Source organism: Brachyhypopomus gauderio, chromosome 2 (assembly GCF_052324685.1).
Source record: "Brachyhypopomus gauderio isolate BG-103 chromosome 2, BGAUD_0.2, whole genome shotgun sequence".
In the NCBI taxonomy this organism is placed as follows: Eukaryota; Metazoa; Chordata; class Actinopteri; order Gymnotiformes; family Hypopomidae; genus Brachyhypopomus; species Brachyhypopomus gauderio.
In genome coordinates this window covers 34,689,470-34,710,100 of record NC_135212.1, presented here as the reverse complement: position 1 = coordinate 34,710,100, position 20,631 = coordinate 34,689,470, and the positions used below count along the sequence as shown (strand labels likewise).

Here is a 20,631-nt window from a genome sequence, read left to right as displayed (position 1 = left end):
TAGTGTGCAGAAAACAGTTCAGAACATTGGAAATTCTGATCAAAAATGTTGTTTAATTTTGGGAGTTTTGCTCAGGATATTGGAAGAATTAAAGTAAATCAGAAGATGTTTTTTAATAGCATTTTAGCAATTTCTTTAATTTCCCAGGCTTCTGCCACAGGCATCTCCATAGTGCCTAGAAGTGGTCTTCTGCATGCTCAAAGCAAATGACTGGATCTTCATCATCTATAGATTCATCATCTATATGAGCTGTCACACCAAGATAATTCTTGTTGCTAACAGAGGTCCAGTGATCCCCAGTCAGAGCCACATTTGTGGCGCTCTTCACAATAACCTGTTTTACTTCCTATTCCTCATCATACAGCTGCTGGATTTTCTTCGACATTGTCTTTCTGGGGTGAGTTTCCCAAAACGTTCTTAGCGCCAAGTACTTCGTTACCTCATTCTTACGTACGAGGTTAAGAAGTACTTGGCGCGGGAGATCACGTGACGCGCTCATGGGTCCGCACGCACGTTGACGGCGCTCCGCGACCCCAGCTCTTTTTGGTGGATTTATGTTTATGTATATTCATTCTGGCACTGCTTTCAGACGATATTTCTGATTCTCCTTTATGGCCTCCACTCGAAAACAGCTTAACCTGACTCCAACGTCCTCTCCAACAAAGAAGAAACCGAAATCAAACGGCCCCGCGGTCCAAACTAATATGGCGACAGCGGACGCCATAACCAGACTAGAGGGTATCCTGAAAAGTGAGCTAGCAGCTCTAAGGGCAGACTTCTCCTCTCACATGACCACAGTTCAATCGCTGTGTTCGAAATTCAACCAGTTAACGGGCGAACAGAGAGCACAGAAGAAAACCCTTAATGATCACACGCGCCGACTGGAAGTTCTCGAGCAACAGGTGGTGGATTTGCAGGACCGCAGCAGGCGCAATAATCTCCGGTTAGTGGGGCTGCCTGAGGGAGCCGAAAAGGATGACCCGGTAGGCTTCATCAAGAGGTCGTTACAGCAGTGGTTTCCACCGCTAACGGGTAAAGAAATAGAAGTCGAGCGGGCTCATCGCATATACAGTAAGACCAGCACTGATCGACAGAAACCGAGAGTCTTCATTTTTAAGCTCCTCCGCTATGGAGATAGAGAGCTGATCCTACGCGAAGCGAGGAAGAACGGGCCGGTAAAGTTCAATGGCGGCCCCATGCTTAGCTTTTTTCCTGACTTTTCTCCTTCTACGGCCAAGAAGCGGAGCTCCTTTACCGCGGTTCGGAGGGAGATGAGGGAGGCAGGCATTCAGAACTTTCTCATTTTTCCGGCGACTCTTAAGGTCTTACTCAACGGAGAAGTTAAAATGCTGAGTGATCCAGAGGATGCACGCAGGCTTCTCAACTCTCACATCCGACCAACCGGCTCAGACATGGAGACCCTTTAAGTCTGTACACAACATTGCAATTTGAGAGGTAGCTGTGACTGAGTGTTTACTTTCGGTTTGTTAACCATATGTTCGGGGATCGGAAAGTAGAAATTCGAGTGTTCCGTATAACTCCTGTTATCCCACTGTTCTAATATGTTCTTACCCGCGGTTGATATGACTTGTTAAAATGGAGTGGATTTCATGTTTTCAATTTGTAACAGTGGATGCCTTTACTGCCTTGATTATATAACGGTTGACAAGTTAAGGGGGCTGGGGTCAGCGCCCTTGATGTGTATAGACCAATGTGGTTGCCACGGATTGCTGAAGGGGAGGGAGGCATACCTGGGCTATTAGTTCGCCCAGGTTGCAATAGTTTTATGGGAAGGGCATTCTTTGGGATTCTGTTGTTATTGGGGGGGGTTCGGGGGTGGGTTCCTGACAGACTCCAGTTTAATTATGTGGTATATTCTACTTGTGCTTTCTGGGATGCGGTTATGTTTACAGTGCAATTAATATTCGATAGCTATGACTGACTTAAATATCCTAAGCTGGAATGTTAACGGTCTGAATGAGCCTCATAAGCGTACGAGCTGCTTAGAATTACTGAGACGGAAAAAGATTGATTTGGCCCTAATTCAAGAATCACATCTAAAAGAAGAAGATGTTTACAGGTGCAATAATAAATTTTACGAAGTGATTTCTCACTCTGCTGCGGGCAGTAAAACTAGGGGAGTGATGATTATGATACGTAGGACATTACAAATTTCTATTTTGGAAAAGGGCGGAGATACTGAGGGTAGAATAGCTCACGTAAAGACTTTGGTCGCTAATAGAAAGATTGCATTTTTGTCTGTTTATGCCCCCTCTACTGGAGACCCAAGTTTCTATTCTATGTTATCTGCTTATCTCTTGAACTTGTCAGACTGTGAGGTGGTGCTGGGGGCAGATATGAATGCAGTTATATCGCATAACCTAGATCGATCCGGAGAAAATGAATCTCATATGCAGAAGACCTGTGCAGAGAAACTCAGACAATGTATATCTTCATCCTCACTAGTGGATCTTTGGCGTTCTCTAAACCCGTCCCTAAAAAAATTCACATTTTTGTCATCTAGACACAGGACATACTCTCGAATAGATTATATGTTTATATCTAGAACTCTTCTTCCATTAGCACCCAAGGCTGATATTTGGGTTATGACTCTATCAGACCATAACAGTAATTTCCTTAGATTAGTTATAACACCTAAGCCACCAAGAGCACCACGTTGGCGCTTTAATACCAAATTATTACAAGATAAAGATTATTGTGCACAGTTCAAAAATGAACTGAAGGAGTTTATCACAATAAATCAGGGCTCGGTGGATGACCCACGTATACTCTGGGATGCGATAAAGGGTCTAATCAGAAATAACTCAATATCATATGCTTCATGGAATAATAAACAACGGCTTAAAAAGATAACTGATCTTGAAGAGCAACTAAAAACTTTAGAGAACTCTAATCAGACCCTATACTCGGACGATACAGCAAAGGAAATTTTTGTTATAAAGCAAGAACTTAATCAGTTACTTAGACACAAGGCAGAATTTCTTATACAAAGATCAAGGCAAAATTATTACTTTCATGGAAGTAGGCCAAGCCACTTACTGGCTCTGAGATTGCGTAGTAACGAGAAATTTGCTAATATCTCAGCTATTAAATCTACATCCGGTGTGATCATGTTAGACGAAGCCGATATTAATGAAACATTCCGGTCTTTTTACTCAGAATTATACACATCTGAGGTAAATTCAAAAACTGACGCCACCTTAGCTTTTATTTCCTCCCTTAACATACCACATATCACAGAATCAGAGGCAAATTCACTAGCTGAACCAATAACTCTAGACGAATTAAAATATGCACTTCAATGTATGAATAAAGGCAAATCGCCCGGTTTAGATGGAATCCCCAACGAATTTTATTTAACTTTCTGGACTGAGTTGGGCCCTCTGTTATTAGAAATGATACTATATTCCATTGAAAAAGGGTTTTTTCGTCAACAAGTTAATATGGCCGTCATAACTGTTCTTCTAAAGAAGGACAAAGACCCCACTTCGTGTGCTAGCTATCGCCCACTCTCCTTAATAGGCTCTGACATAAAATTATATGCTAAAGTTTTGGCTTGCCGATTAGAGACATACATGACTAAATTGGTCCAGCAGGATCAAACTGGTTTCATTAAATCACGTAACGCCTCAGATAATCTTAGACGCTTGCTACACATTATCCACTCCTCGGAACAAACAGATTCCCATCAGGCAGTTTTTTCCTTAGACGCTCTTAAAGCATTTGATAGACTTGAATGGGATTATTTATGGCTGGTCTTAGAAAAAATGGGGCTTGGCTCGAATTTTATTGACATGATTAAAGTTCTGTATTTCAATCCAACAGCAGTCATTTTAACAGGACGAACTTGCTCTCGACCATTTCAGTTAGGTAGAGGGACCCGTCAGGGATGCCCCCTTTCTCCTCTACTATTTGCTTTATCCCTTGAACCCCTCGCACAGGCCGTCCGTCAGTCTACACTGATCTCACCGATAATCATTAACAACACTCTTCATCACATATCTTTATATGCAGATGATATATTGTTGTTTGTGGATAAACCAAACAGCTCCATCACTCATATTCTGACCCTCTTTGACAATTTTAGTCTTCTCTCCGGTTATAAGATTAATTGGAATAAGTCTTGCTTTCTCCCAATTAATTTCGATCCTAGTACTGAGAAACTCCCCAGTATTATCTCTGTCGTCAGCTCCTTTAAATACCTTGGAATAGAAATTTTCCCGTCTTTAATTGACATTGCGGCGAAAAATTTTAATGGCATTTTATCTAAGATTGACGCTGATCTCTCTAATTGGTCTCATTTTCCTAATTCCCTGCATGCACGGGTCTCTGCAGTTAAGATGAATATCCTTCCTCGCATTAATTTTTATTCATATATGATCCCTCTTCCTCCGCCAATTGGGTTCTGGGATAAACTTAAATCCAAATTGTCTCATTACATTTGGAATGGGAAACGTCCACGTATCAAACAATCAACTCTTCAGCGTAGTAAACTGGAGGGAGGCCTCTCTCTTCCAAACTTTAAACTATACGCTCAAGCTTTTGTCCTACGTCCACTGGCAGTGTGGTTTAATTCACATCTTTGTACCTCATGGCGTTCCATCGAAGAAACGCTGGTTGCACCACACACCCTTGAGGAACTGTTATTTAGTGGGATATCCATTAGACAATGTAAACTACGCTTTGGCCCCATAATATCGTATTCGATGTCCGTATGGAGAGCCGTTGAGAAAATGACTGGATCAGTCGTTAAATGGCATCGGCATTCCCCGCTTTTCCGCAATTATAATCTTCTCTCTGCTAATGCTCCCTTATGTTGCCCGCAATGGTCTCAGAAACACATTAGAAGAATTTGTGACTTATATAATGATGAAGGCCTAAAATCTTTTCAGGAACTTCAGTCTCAGTTTAACATACCAGCTACTTCTTTTTTTATGTATTTACGCATCAGGTCAGTACTCCGTGCAATTGGGATTCTAACTAACGCCAATCTGCCCATACACCCTTTACGTAAACAAATTTTGCAGGGTGACCATACCCCAAATTCAGTATCTAACATTTACTCCTTTCTACTCAAATCTACTTACACTGCTCTGGGTATTATCCCAGTATGGAAAAAAGATCTAGACACAGATTTACAAGACATTCTGACTGAACATATCTGGGGTCTAACATTTACATCCTCTAAAAATCCGAATCACCAAGTAATTCACTGGAAATTTATACACAGAGCATACTTAACTCCTTTAAAACGATATCATATGCACTTGACTAGCTCTCCCCTGTGTGATTCTTGTTCCCTAGGGGAATTAGGAACTTTTATGCACTATTTTTGGTCCTGCCCATCATTATCAGCATTCTGGAATCAGCTTACATCTGACATATCAGAGCTGATTGAGAGACACCTCCTTTTAACCCCGGACTTAATTTTTTTAAATAACATCTCAAGCCTCAACTTGACACTATGGCAGAGGAATCTACTACTTGCAGCTCTTACCGCAGCAAAACTTCTACTAACCAAACGCTGGAACCCTGCATGTAAGCTGCACAGAAGTGCTTGGACCCAAACCTTATTGGACATAATATCTATGGAACTCTCTACAGCTCGTATACACGGGGCCAACGCCAGGACTTTGGGAAGATGGCGTGACGCTTTTGATAGGGCGAAACTGCTTCTCCTGCACAAGTGAACTCTCATTATTTTGGAGATTGATGACAGCAATGTTTCTTAATATGACTGTTTATTGATTTGTTCGGGTGGGGTCTGTCGGTGGGGGAGGGGGGGGGGGGTGGGAGGCGGGAGGGATGGGAGGGAAAAGGAAAAAATCAATAAAACAATCGTTCACAAAAAAAAAGAAGTACTTGGCGCTAAGAACGTTTTGGGAAACTCACCCCTGGACGGTAGTTCGTAACTTGCATCAGTTGACGCAATGTGCAGCGCTTCTTGTAAGTCTTTATCTTCGACCACTGAGAGCGGACAACACAAATAATGTGACGCATCATGTATAAACGCGTGCGGAGTCGCGCGCTACGGCCACTCGCGAAAGTTTAATCCAGTCTTAATGGTCCAATGAAGGTCGTTTAAAAACCAGGACATTTCCTCACAGGATGTGAATTACGGACGTTTGGTCACCATATCGTACTAGGAATACATTTAGCAGCTAAGTTATCATTACTGACCTGCGCGTTAAGCTGGGCGTACACTGTGCGATTTTTGGCCCATTTTCAGCCGATTTTTCACTCGTTTCGGCTCAATCGCGTGTCGTGCATCGTATAGTTTACACAGGTATACGAGGAGCGATTCACAACTCCCGATCAGAAATCGCAGCGTCGCAAGAATATCAAACATGTTTGAAATTCAAATCGCTCCTCGTGAGAGTATCGCACTGTTGAAGCAGCTCCACGAGCCGACTCTCCCTGCGATTTAGTCGTACAGTTTGAGCTGGAGCTGAGTACACGATTTAAAATATTGTACAGCGTACGCCCAGCTTTAGCCGCAACATGTTTTGCGTTGAGGTGGTAACGAAGGGTGGAAGTGCTCCTGTGATAAGCGAACTCCTTCCTACATAAAGTGTAAATAACACTATTTTTGTTTGTAGCCTACTTCCATCTGGAAGTTTATATTTAAATTTCCCATCCACCAGCGTAGCCTGCAAGATCATAACCAGCATGATCTTATTGTGCGTCCATATAATCTGTATGTCTGGAACTCGTGCACTGAGAAACATTCCACGGTGCAAAAGTGTCTCGTCCGTTAAATGCGTTAAAATGCGTTAATTTTTTTAGTGCGTTAATTTTCCTGTAATTAATTAATCGAAATTAACGCGTTAAAGTCCCACCACTAATATATATATATATATATATATATATATATATATATATATATATATATATATATATATATATATAATCTCCCTTTCTCACACACTCTCTCACACACACACACACACACACGTTCTATTCCTCACTGTCAGTGTCAGGGCAGCTATCATCATCTTTATCCTCTGTTTCCTTTGTGTTCACACAGCTGGAACACCTGCACAATCTGTACAACAGAGTACTGCAGAGAAACAGGAGCATCTGTCTCACAGGCACTCCCTCTGCAACCACAGTGTATGACATGTAGAACAGAATCAGGGGCTGGATTTCTTGTCATCCATGTCACTTGAAGATTTCCATCTTCCAGTCTCTGTCCTTGATGTGAATGAGGATGCTCTGGTCATCCTTCACTTCAGCAGCTTCCTGCAACTTGCCTTGTACAAAAGAAAAGAACAAAGGATGAATAAATAGGCAGGCAAAAAAATAATGACTTCATTTTTCCTGGTAGTGTAAAAATGGTGCTAGGTGTTGCACCCAAAAAAATGATTTCTTGTGCACACAGATGTACAGCACAGCCAGGACACACCTCTAGAGACAAGTGTGGTTGCTGGGGCCACCCAGCAACACACAGGGACAGTCCCAAGTGTACAAGTGTGAGAGAGGGGCAGTGCGGGGGTGGGGAATGGACCGGGGGATGGGCTTGATGCTGTAAAGCAGTGTGTTGACCAGACAGGGCATCAGGATGAGGAGCCACAATTCTAAACAGGTATTCAGTGGCATATTAACATCAGGCATGCTATGACATTTATACAAACATACCCAGTACCCCATTAAAGTCAAAGTGTGCTTCATTCTATATCAAAGATCTAAAACACTGGGGGGGGGGGATTTTATAGGCATAGTTATTTATTGGAAAGTAATTTCATACCCACACACATGCACAACACATTATAGCAATTCAGACATACATTGATATTAGAATTAGACAAATACAAGGATTGTGTAGCAGTGTAGGCTACATAGTCATTCAACTTCTCCCAACATCTGTGTGTGTCTGTGTTTGTTGGGGGATGGGATGCATTTGCATAGACTACCTAATGTGTGGTGGGGGGAGAGGGTGATAACCCAGTCTTACTTGCAGTTAAAGTCTGTGTTTTTGTCAAAGCTTCTTTTTGGCGTCTGCCACCCGCGACGAAAAAATTTGCAGCCTTTCTTGCAAATTATGCAGATGGCAGGAAGAACGGGGCCGGAGCTCGAGATGGAGAGGCTTGATCTGGACCGAAGTTTCCTGGTCGGAGTTCTTTCGATCTCTCGCTGGTCAATAATCCTCCGGTACCGTGTGGGATGGAAAGCCGCATCATCGGGAATTTCTTCAAAGTCCAGTTCAAGACTGTTTGAAACTTTCTGCTACGTCTCTGCACTCGCCTCTCAACTCTAGCCACTGCCGAAGACTATTTCGATAAGTATTCCACCTTGTGCTGGTGAAATTCTGTATTTCCTCATGCTTAACAGACGATATATGCATGTAACAAACCTTACGTTTCGAAGATTTCTTTTTTTGAACACTTTCGGACTTGATGTCCTCTTCTTCGATACCGCTGGATGAACGCGCTGCTACTACTACGTCTGCTTCCGTTTACTAGCTCAGCTGACATACCAGCGATCCGATTGGTCCATTCTGATGACGTCTCAACCGTGGCACTTCTCGCGAGCCAAAGTGTTATTACGCCTGCCGAATATGTACATACGCCTTGCCGGGCACTAGTCCTTCCATTAAACGCTGCGAACAAAAAAGTACTGTATTTTGAGCGGCAAAACTTTTTTTAAAACCTCAACATAACTCGTTCTTTTTATGAGCTGAAGCGTGTTTGGTTCGGAGAGCGCGGAGCGGAATTTCTTTTCTGAAGGACTTTTCGAGGTTCACCTTACGGCCTATTACGAATGGGTCCGGAGATATATATAAGAACGACGTAAGTTACGAAGAGTTTCGGGAAACACTCGTAAATTTAAGAATATTCGTAAGTACGAGGTTACGAAGTACTTAGAGTTACGAACGTTTCGGGAAACCCACCCCTGATTTGCACTGGTGGTAGTTGTTGTTTTTTATTTTTTATTTTTTATTATTAATATTTAAAAGTTGTTCTCTGCACTACGTTATGTAATTTTTTAATATTTTTTGTGCAACACCTTTATATTTATTGCTTGTTATATGGTAATATTTAAGTCATTTGCTTTTTATTTGTTTCTTTACTAGTGACACAATCAACACAATGATTGATGATGCAGGGGGCACCAACCAAAATCTCGCCTAGGGCACCACATTGATCAGGGCCGGCTCTGCTACCACATATCGTTACGAAGGACACTGCAAAATATGACTTGTAAAACGTGCTCGCGCTCTCACAGGTTCGCGTGCAGCGTGCGGAGTCGAGCGCTACGGTCAGACGCAAAAGTAGAACTGAGCCAAGAAGAAAGCAAAAATATATATTTTTACTAGGGAAAATAAAATAGTAACGCACAGTTACGTGGATAAGTAAATTTAGTCTGATTACTGGACTGGAAATAGTAATGCGTTATATTACTCGTTACCGAAAAAAGTGGTAAGATTAGAATAACGCGTTACTAACGTCACTGGAGGTGGTGGCTCATTTCAGGGCATTGTTTTTAAATCGCTTAGGCTTTCAAAAGATCACTTCAAACCGACCTCAGTAAAATAATAATAATAATAATAATAATAATAATAATAATAATTGTAGTATTCTGGGTATAGCCAGGAATACACCGGTTAATGATGTAATCAAGATGCGCCAGAGTGCGACAGTTCGAACTACAATAAAGAGTTGGCGACACATACACGCCAGACAGCGACCGGAGCACATTGTCTGTGTTTTATTAGATCCGTTCAGTGAACATTACATGGTGTCAGAGTTCAGTGCACATCAACCTGCTGACGGAAGATGGACAGCACAGGTGTCCCCACGCCACGGATGGACTGGGACTCGTCGAACCTGCCTGACGCATGGAGAAAGTTTCGCCAACATGTGGAGCTTATGTTTTCGGGTCCGCTAGCCTCCAGAGAAGAGGAGGAAAAATGTAGCTACTTGCTATTGTGGGTCGGCGAGAAGGGTCGCGACGTGTTCAACACATGGACTCTTGCAGCGGATGAAAGGAAACTGCTAACTACATACTATGACAGGTTTGAAGCGTATGTAACACCAAAAGCAAACCCCATTTTTGCACGATATAAATTTCATGAAAAGATGCAAGGGAATAGTGAGAGTTTTGACCAGTTTGTAACTGAGCTAAGGCTACTGGTGAAAGATTGTGGTTACCCCAACGGCGATGAGATGGTCCGAGACCGAATTGTTTTCGGCATAAACTCGCCAAGAATACGTGAAAAGTTACTCTGCTACGGCCCAGGCCTCATGCTTGAAAATGCTATTGACGTTGCACGCTCACATGAGTTGTCGCAACAGCAGCTAAAGACGATGGTCTTCCCTGCTGCTAACCAGGCTAGCCAATCCGTGCATGCAGTCAACAGATGGATTGATAAAGCAGCACACGCGCGCCATGGACGCAAAGTAGCCGGCGAAGCTGACGGTGACCGTGCGGTGAGGAGCAAGGAGTGCGGCGCGTGCGGCCGAGCACACAGTCGCACAGAGGACTGTCCAGCAAAAGGACGGCAATGCAACAAATGTAAGAAATTTAATCATTTTGCTAAAGTCTGTAGGGCACGTACACAACAAAAACAGACAACATTCAAGTCAAAGAAAGTGCACACCGTGTCGGACTGCACAGAAGAGTCACCACCTGAGCTGTTTATTGATAGTATAACAAAGCTACATGCAAACACAGCCAGGGAACAGGCATTTGCAGAGATAGAAATAGGCAAAGCAAGGAGCAAATTAAAGTTTAAAGTCGACACAGGCGCTCAGGCTAATGTTATACCAGCAAACACATTCCACAGAATGTTTGGAGATGTGCGGTTAGGCTCACCAGACGGTTACATATCAGGATACGGGGGACAGAGGCTTAAAGTCAAGGGAGCCTGCAGACTAACATGCAGACACAAAGAAAAAACAATCATGTTGGACTTTGACATTGTGGATGTCGAAAATGCCCCTGCAGTCTTGGGAATGAGAGCATGTTTAGATTTAAACATAGTCAAGCTCGTACACATCATCCAGGCACAGCCAGAAACACATGCAAGCATCACAGAAGAGTTTGCAGACGTGTTCAAGGGCATCGGGCTGTTTCCTGGTGAGTGCGTCCGCCACCTCAAGCCTACAGTCACACCTGTAGCGTGTCCGCCTCGCCGCATCCCATACGCTCTCCGTGGCAGGCTCAAAGATGAACTGGATAAAATGGAAAAAAAGGACATTATCACAAAGGTGACAGAACCAACTGAATGGGTAAACGCCTTAGTGGCAGTGGAAAAGCCAAAGACAGGAAAACTCAGGGTATGCCTTGATCCCTGCCCCCTGAACAAAGCCATCCAAAGACCGTACTACCCGCTCCCCACTCTCGACGACATCACACCGAGACTAGCTGGAGCACAGTACTTCAGTGTGCTGGATGCCCGATCAGGCTACTGGACAATCAAACTAAGCCATGAATCATCCATGCTCACCACCTTCAACACTGTCTTTGGCAGATACAGGTTCAAACGACTTCCCTTTGGGATCATATCAGCACAGTACGAATTCCAACGGAGGGTTGACGAAGCCTACGAAGGGCTTCAGGGTGTCGCAGCCATCGTAGACGACATCCTGGTATATGGCCGCACCAAGGAGGAACACGACGCAAACTTACGTGCCATGTTGGAAAGAACGAGAGAGAGAGGAATAAAGCTGAACGAGGACAAAAGCATCATATGTGTTACTGAGGTGAGCTATTTCGGTCACAGACTGACACGAGAAGGCATCCGGCCTGACCCCAGCAAGGTCAAGGCCATCAGAGAAATGGCTCCCCCACACAGCAAAACGGAGCTGGAAACCATACTGGGCATGGTCACTTACCTCTCCAGATTCGCTCCCAGACTACCAGAGGCCACAGCTCCCCTCAGGCAGCTGCTAAAGGATAGCAGTGAGTTTGTGTGGGACTCAAACCATGACATAGCTTTCCAACAGGTGAAAGACCTCCTGACACAGGAACGTGGCCCTGTACTCACATACTTCGACCCCACAAAAGATGTAAAGCTGCAGGTTGACGCATCCAAATGCGGCTTAGGAACCGTGTTGCTACAAGAAGAGAAACCAGTCGGATACGCATCTAAAGCACTGAATGAGACTGAAGGAAACTACGCCCAGATAGAAAAGGAGCTTTATGCAGTGCTTTTCGGATGCAAGCGGTTTCATCAATACCTGTATGGTCGTCAGGTGGTTGTCGAATCGGACCACAAGCCACTGGAGTCAATCATGCGGAAGCCTCTAGCAGCGGCTCCCCCAAGACTCCAGCGCATGATACTGCAGCTGCAACGGTACGACATTGTCATCACACACAAGCCTGGAAAACAGATACCAGTTGCAGACACACTCTCTAGGAAACCCATCGAATGCAACGAAAACTCGCTGAGTGAAGGTATGGACTTACAAATACACTCTGTGGGCAGCAACGCACCAATAAGTGACAACAAATTGTCAGAAATCAAGGCTGCCACAGCACAAGAGGAGCAACTCTCAATGTTGAGACGGGTCATCGCCTCAGGGTGGCCTGAGTCACGCAAGAAATGCCCACCTGCTATTGCAGCATACTGGAACTACAGGGACGAGATATCAGAGACAAATGGCATCCTGCTAAAAGGAGAGAAAATCATCGTGCCCCACTCACTCAGAGCAGAAATGCTTTCACGCATTCACACAGGACACTTGGAGATTGAGAAGTGTAAGCAGCGAGCGAGAGATGTACTGTTCTGGCCCGGGATGGGTAAGGAGATAGAGGCGCTGGTAGGATCCTGCAGCATCTGCCAAGAGCGACGCAATTCCGCCCAAAAAGAGCCAATGATCTCACATCCCATTCCAGAGCGACCTTGGCAGGTGATAGCCACAGACTTGTTCACATGGAACAACACTGACTACATCGTTGCTGTCGACTACTATAGCAGGTATTTCGTGGTGGAAAAAATCACCAGCCTCACATCCAAAACAGTTATCCAAAAGCTCAGGGCTATGTTCGCAAGGTTTGGTATTCCACAGACACTTATCAGTGACAACGGGCCTTGCTATAGCTCACGGGAGTTCAAAGACTTTGCATGCACATGGGACTTTGAGCACATCACATGCAGCCCACTATACCCACAGAGTAATGGTCTGGCCGAGAGGCCTGTCCAGACAGCCAAAGCCCCCATGGACAAAGCACATGCGCAACAGTCAGACCCCTACCTGAGTCTATTGGAATATAGGAACACCCCGGTTGATGGACTGAAATCGCCAGCGCAGCTGCTGATGAGCAGGCGTCTGCGTTCAATCCTTCCATCCACTGAGAAACAACTTCAACCGGAGATCGTCTGCCGCAGCATGGTTCGCAGCCGGAGAGAGGTCTGTCAGACAAGGCAGAAACTCTGCTACGACAAGACTGCAAAAGCACAACCTGCCCTGCCTGCAGGAGCTGCAGTCCGTGTCCAACTGCCAAATGGTAAATGGGAACCCGCAACAGTTGTGGATCCAGCAGGCACCCAGAGATCATACAACATCCTCACAGAAGAAGGTCAGATGCTGAGACGCAACAGGCGCCACCTCCTGAAGGCTGAGAGCAGCACCAACACAGAGACACGAGCTCATGACCCTGATCATGAGAACACCGAACCAATGACCTTTCAGCAGGACACTGTGGGTCAACCACTCCCACAAGAACCTCCACACTTCACCACCACTAAATCAGGTCGCATAGTGAAACCAAGAGCTAGGCTAGATTTATAGAAAAAAAAAAAGAGTGAAGAAACTGTTGGAAGTGTTTGAAAATATGACTTTGATGGTGAAATTATTTGTTCTGATGTTATAATTAGAAAATACCAGAGTCAAGGTTACAATTGTTATATTTAGTTATGCTAGGATTCTCAGGAACGTTTAAAATTGAAGTTAATGCTGACATACTGTATTACATTTCAGTGAAAGTTATTGTCATACTGCTTAGTACATTTGAACTGTTTGAAGTAACTGAACCAAGTTTGAGTGTTCGGAGTAATGGTTGCTGTGACACTTTATGGATATGATTATTTACAACAGTCATGTTCTTTAAAAGGAAGGAGATGTAGTATTCTGGGTATAGCCAGGAATACACCGGTTAATGATGTAATCAAGATGCGCCAGAGTGCGACAGTTCGAACTACAATAAAGAGTTGGCGACACATACACGCCAGACAGCGACCGGAGCACATTGTCTGTGTTTTATTAGATCCGTTCAGTGAACATTACAATAATAAACACAAAGTTTCAAAAGGGCACTTTCATTGATAAAGGGCAGAGTTGATGGTGCTGATGTCTATTTCTGCACACCTCTGCTTTGGACAGTATTCAGTATATAAGTAGAGATATAAAAATTGTAGTAAAGTACACAAAGTTTCCAGAGAAACAGGACGTTTCGGACAGAGGTCCTTCATCAGCTAAGATGGAGGAGGAACCAGTTTAAATCACAACATTCATTAATGGGGTTGTAAAGTTCCAATAATGTTGATCAGTTCTTTATTGTTAAATTTCATAATTTCATTGCTGCTATAGCAACAATTGGCTATGCTGTCATTAAATCCAGGTTCATTCAGTTAAGGCTTTTAACCAAGGTTAAGCCATTTTATCCTTCAAGGATTTTTAGAGGGTTATACTTGTGATTATTGTAACAGGCTTTATGCTGGTGTTGGTTAGATTCCCATTTGCCAGCTGTAGTTGATTCAAAATGTTGTGACTACTCTGGTAACAATCACACGTAAACGAGAACATATCCCCAAAACTACAAAATGAGTTACGACTTCAATTAAGTTAGGTTAGCCCCTACACTGCTGGTTTTTAAATCCTCTCTTAAATTGTTATGTAGTTTGAGAGTTAATGTTGTAATTGTTGGTTCTGTTTGTTTTATGTATGTCTTGCTTACTTATTATTTGACAGCATTTGGTCAACATTTGTTGTCTTAAAATGTGTTTTGTAAATAAAAATTGAATTGAATTGAAATGAATACCTTAAATGTTGACAGCATAAATATCCATAAATATGTATTAAAATTTCTGCATATTTTCTTATTTAAAACTAAATGTATTGTAGCTCTGTTGTGTTGTAATGTAAATACATCAAATGTCTTTTTGTTATTGTTGTAAGTAACACTGAACACATAACCACACCTTCTGTGTGCAATTCACACCCACATTTACAGACAGGCCTTTACTACAAGGCTGCTATTTAAACCACTGTAGAGCAGACATCCAGACCTTCTGAGAGCTGGGAGGCACTGAGCCCACCATGCAGATCACTTCAAGTCTTTGGCCATTTGTATCAGTGCTGTGGATGACAGTGTTCAGTCCTGCAGGATGTAAAGCAAACCCAGTCATCTGCAGACTGTGGGCTAAGCCACAGATTCCCGAGCTTTCTATGAATGGCGATATTATAATTGGAGGGATTTTTGCCATTCATTTTTATACAAATTCAGGAGAGAACACATATACCAGGCTGCCACCACAACTACAGTGCTCTGGGAGGTCTGTCTGTGAGAGTGGAGTGGGCAGTACACACAACAGGGTATTTTGTTAGAATGACAGAAATTATAATTAAGATCAAACATGTTCTCTACTATAGCCTACTGTAGACATATGTTATGCATTGCTTTAAATAATTCAAAATGCCATACGTTTAATAATAGGTTAAAAAACACGTTAATAAAACTTTTGGTATTGCCAAAGGTTTCCTAATTTTTGTCTTACTGTATCCACACAGCATGGACTTCAGGCAACTGCGCTTGGCTCGTGCCATGGAGTTCACCATCCGCGAGATCAACAACAGAACCGATCTGCTACCGGACATCACATTAGGCTACCAGATTTACGACTCGTGCTCTGACGTACAGATGGCAATCAAAGTTGCTTTACAGTGTGAAAACGGTTTGGATCCTGTTTTCAACGATACAAGTTCTTGTTTTAAATTTGCGGCTGCCACTGTACCTGCTGTCGTAGGAGATTCTACTTCATCTGGGTCAGTTAGCGTGGCCAGAATGCTCGGTCCTTTTGGAATTCCACAGGTGAGCATAAGGGCCAGAAAATCGCAATCTTCACCACAAACTTATATTTAAGTTGAACATATTGTTGATGTTTTGTGAGATAAATCTTTTCTGATTAGCCTAGTGATTTAATGTGAGCTTGTACATATCTGTAGTCAAACATATTATGTAAAATAATGTGTCATGTATGTGTGTTGTAAAAAACACCACTAATTTAAAAGGCAAAATATACTAAAAGAAAACTGAATCAAACTACTACCATCGATTCCATTTCTCCCCCCACTTACCGACTTACAGGTGAGTCATTCTGCAGCCTGCGCCTGTCTGAGTGATAAGCGTCAGTTTCCCGCCTTCTTTAGGACGGTACCTAGTGATCAGTACCAAGCGGCCGCACTGGCGAGAATGGTGAAGTATTTCGGCTGGACATGGATTGGGGCAGTGCGCAGCGACACGGACTACGGAAACTACGGAATGGCAACGTTCTTAAAAGTTGCCCTGCAGGAGGGTATCTGTGTGGAGTACTCCGAGACCTACTACAGAACACAACCGCGCAGTAAACTGGAGAGAGTGGCAAACGTCATCCGCAGATCAACGGCCCGAGTAGTAGTAGCGTTTGTCCACGCAGGAGATATGAAATTGATATTTGAGGAACTAGAACGACAGCCACTTCCTCCGACTCAGTGGATCGGAAGTGAGGCATGGTTCACACATCCAGACTTTCTGCGTTTTAACAGTTGCGCCGGCGCTTTAGGATTTGGTGTCCCCCGGTCAGTTATTCCAGGATTCCGTGAGTTTCTTCTAGACGTTTCTCCAAAACAAGTTTCCAAATCGTCCATATTAACGGAATTTTGGGAAAGTTCGTTCAGCTGTAGCCTAAAAGGACGGACAGGCGTGCGGAAATGTGACGGCAGTGAGGACATCCGCGCGCTACAGAACCCATATACAGACACGTCACAGCTGCGCATCAGTAATATGGTGTATAAAGCTACATACGCCATAGCGCATGCTATTCATGGCGTTATATGTAATGATTTGCAATGCGACAAGTCCACTCAAGTGTCACCATGGCAGGTATAGGTCTTATATATATATATACACACACACATATTTGTCACTTATATGAGCATTAATTTAATGGTTGTATGTGTTAATACAAAATAATAATAATAATGTACAATGTATAAAACTAGTTTTAAATATTGACCTGTACTTAAAGTTTACATATATACTGCAATACAATAGTGATGTTTTTATTAATGTATTAAAACACTGTATGGCTGATTTGTCTGTAGAGAAGTCACACTTGTCTTGTCACCTGTCTTAACCTATCATGAAGTCATGTCTATTACTATAGATACAAAACCAGCTCAAGAGAGTGAACTTCACCGCAATGAATGGTTACCAGGTCAACTTTGATTCCAGTGGAGATCCTGAGGCTGCCTATGAGTTCATAAATTTGCAGTTTAAGAAAGATGGCGCTTTAGACTTTGTACCAGTGGGCCACTATGACACAACTAAACCGAGAGGACATGAGTTTAAAGTGACCAGTGATGTGAGCTTTTTTGGAGGACAAACAGAGGTAACTGCATAACATAGCCTGCACTCAGTCACTAAACCTGATTTTATTCATGCAGCATTGTTATCACCTGATTAATCAGTTTAATCTGTAAATATGATTTTGCACTTTAATAGCCTGATTTGTTTTGTATTTTTCTCTAATGTCTTTCCCAGGTTCCAGTGTCTGTGTGCAGTGAGAGCTGTCCTCCAGGCACCAGGAAGGCTGTACAGAAGGGAAGGCCTGTCTGCTGCTATGATTGTATACCATGTGCAGAGGGAGAGATCAGTAACAACACAGGTTTTATATAAAAAATCTACATCCAAAGTATTACTACTAGGTGACATTTTTGTGGTATATTGCATAAACACACTTCTCCAAATCTCATGAAAGTGACCAAGTTAAATAAAGACACAACAATAACCTTTAAAGTTTTTAATCCTTGAACAGTTTTGAGGAGTTTTACACTCCTCTTGAAATGTAAAATTCAGTTCAAGTATATTTGTGTACCACTTCACTAAGACATTAAAACACACAGCAAGACACTGTTAACAGAAATCCAATTTCAGTCCTCTAATGAACAACTCAAATATAGAAATGGCTAGAAATAGAAGGAAATGGCTGAGATTGTGTAAACAAAACCTTGAGAAAAGGCATGACAAAAAGGCAATAACGTATTTCTGTGGCCACCACTGCTTAATGGAGTCATAGTAATAATGTGGTCATAGTAATCTCTGACCACAGTGCTGGTAATAGTCATTGCCGTCATTGCTCTACATAAACAGAAATAACGAGAACTTATTTTTGACTTATCTCTGAAAGCACTGTAACTTTCTCTTTCTGATTTATTAGATTCTTTGGATTGTATACACTGCCCTGCTGATTTCTGGCCAAACACCAAACAAGACAGCTGCCTCCCCAAACCTGTTGAGTTCCTGTCCTGGGATGACACTCTAGCCATCATTCTGACAGTGTTCTCCATCACTGGGGCCTTCATGTCTGTGTGTGTTACTGCTGTCTTCTACAAACACAGGACATCTCCCATCGTCAGAGCCAACAACTCAGAGCTGAGCTTCCTGCTGCTCTTCTCTCTGACTCTCTGTTTCCTCTGTTCACTTACTTTCATTGGTCGGCCCTCTGAGTGGTCCTGTATGCTGCGCCACACAGCGTTTGGGATCACCTTCGTCCTCTGCATCTCTTGTGTTCTGGGGAAAACAATAGTGGTGTTAATGGCCTTCAGGGCTACACTTCCAGGCAGTAATGTCATGAAATGGTTTGGGCCTCCACAGCAGAGACTCAGTGTTCTTGCCTTCACACTCATACAGGTCATTATTTGTGTGCTTTGGCTAAAATTATCACCTCCTTTACCATTTAAAAATCTAAAGCACTATAAGGAAAAGATCATCTTAGAATGTGGTTTAGGTTCTGCTGTTGGTTTCTGGGCTGTTCTGTGTTATATAGGAGTCATGGCTTTTCTCTGTTTTATTTTGGCTTTTCTAGCACGGAAACTGCCTGATAACTTTAATGAAGCAAAATTCATCACATTCAGCATGCTCATATTCTGTGCAGTTTGGATCACCTTTATTCCAGCTTATGTCAGCTCTCCTGGAAAATTCACTGTAGCTGTGGAAATATTTGCTATTCTGGCCTCAAGCTTTGGTTTGATAATTTGTATTTTTGCTCCCAAGTGTTTCATAATCGTATTTAGACCAGAGCAGAATACCAAGAAACGCCTTAAGGGTAAAGTTCCCTCTAAATCTCTCTGAGACTCTCACAAAAATAGCAAGCAACCAGCAAGTTACATAATCCTTTGTCAGTGTACTGGTTAATAATAATAATTTTTTTGCATGCCAAATCCACATTTTCTGAATTGCACATATAACCTCGTCTTTATATTTAGCAATAGAAACATGTACCAATGAAAGGGAGCTCTCTATATTGCTAGACATTAAAAAGCCAGATGTTGGCAAAGTCCTATATTGTACATTTTAGAAGTACGTTTCATCCTATTTTAAGTGTAATATTTATATTCTACATATTTGGCAACGTTGATGCGAAAATGAGTAGACACATGGCTTAGTACATGAGAAGAGATCAGAAAGGCACTGGCCAGAGAAGCCAGAAGTGGATAAATCAGTCACTCAAGACCGTAAGACCAGACATACTACCCAGTGCACTCACTGGTTTGACTACAAGAATGCCTATTATTCAATGCCCCACACATGGATCCTGGAATGCCTGAGGCTGTATATCAACAGAACTCAGAGCCTTCATCAAGAACTTGGACCTGTGGAAGACAACTTTAGAGGCCAAGAGGGACACACCACCCTCCCCTCGCCACCAAGTATATATCAGCATGTCACTGCCTGAGAGACAGTGGATGACACCCACCTTCACTGTTCACTAAAACAATAATTATTACAGTAAAAAACACATTTGGTCAAAACTAAGGAAATACTATTTAAAAATAGACAAATAAAGCAAATAGGCATAAGCAAGCCAAATAAATTTATAAAAACAGAAAAGTAAACAAGTTTATTATTTGCACATTTCTATATTCATTTATGCACTAATAAATTATTCAAATGCTTGTATTTCTTAACTGAGCATCCTGTATACATACAGCCTTGTAAAATACTGGATTAGAAATAAGTCAGTCACACTTGTTATCATGCAGGAACATGCAAATAAATGTAAAAAAAAAAAACGTTCAACCAAAACAAATACAAAAAAGGCATTAATGAAATATAAAACAAAGTACCGGTAATTAATTTGTCTTTACTGACATTTAAAGAAAGAAATAAAAGTTATTTTCAAATGAATACCTTGATTTGACAGCATAAATATTGTTTATGTTATGCATATATTTTTTGTATAAGAACTACAGGAAATGTTGCTCAGGTCTGTGTTGCTATAATGTAAAGACACCAACTTCAAACAACAGACATGTGAAAAACATGTTCATTGTCATTATGATTAATATTGAATACATATCCACACCTCCTCTGCTCATTTCACGCCCACATTTACTGATAGAGCAC

The 20,631-nt window shown here is 42.4% G+C and overlaps 1 protein-coding gene and 1 long non-coding RNA gene across 3 annotated transcripts in view; one reads left to right on the top strand and one right to left on the bottom strand.

Annotated features, from left to right (window-relative positions):
- LOC143501202 (uncharacterized) overlaps positions 1-16,652 on the bottom strand; it is a 30,831-nt gene extending 14,179 nt beyond the window's left edge. Inside the window, exon 1 of the long non-coding RNA XR_013126848.1 lies at positions 16,323-16,652. This is a non-coding gene — a long non-coding RNA (uncharacterized LOC143501202). The remainder of the gene's footprint in view (positions 1-16,322) is intronic.
- On the top strand, positions 15,762-20,335 carry LOC143501189 (extracellular calcium-sensing receptor-like). Of its 2 annotated transcripts, none has more exons than XM_076994765.1 (5): positions 15,762-16,056; positions 16,333-17,106; positions 17,390-17,614; positions 17,767-17,890; positions 18,443-20,335. In XM_076994765.1, exons 1-5 carry the CDS (start codon positions 15,790-15,792, stop codon positions 19,354-19,356), a joined length of 2,304 nt encoding a protein of 767 aa, XP_076850880.1. In that variant the 5' UTR covers positions 15,762-15,789; the 3' UTR covers positions 19,357-20,335. The 2 variants fall into 2 exon arrangements, with proteins under 2 accessions (XP_076850880.1, XP_076850890.1); XM_076994775.1 differs by having other exon boundaries at positions 17,767-17,930; positions 18,443-18,569.
- The last annotated feature ends 296 nt before the right edge of the window (positions 20,336-20,631 follow it).

Coding starts and splice junctions, on each gene's coding strand:
- LOC143501189 (XM_076994765.1), top strand. CDS start 15,790: ATGGAGTTCACCATCCGCGAGATCAACAACAGAACCGATCTGCTACCG. Junction 17,107..17,389: donor CTCAAGTGTCACCATGGCAG/GTATAGGTCTTA, acceptor CTATTACTATAG/ATACAAAACCAGCTCAAGAG. Junction 17,891..18,442: donor AGAGATCAGTAACAACACAG/GTTTTATATAAA, acceptor CTGATTTATTAG/ATTCTTTGGATTGTATACAC.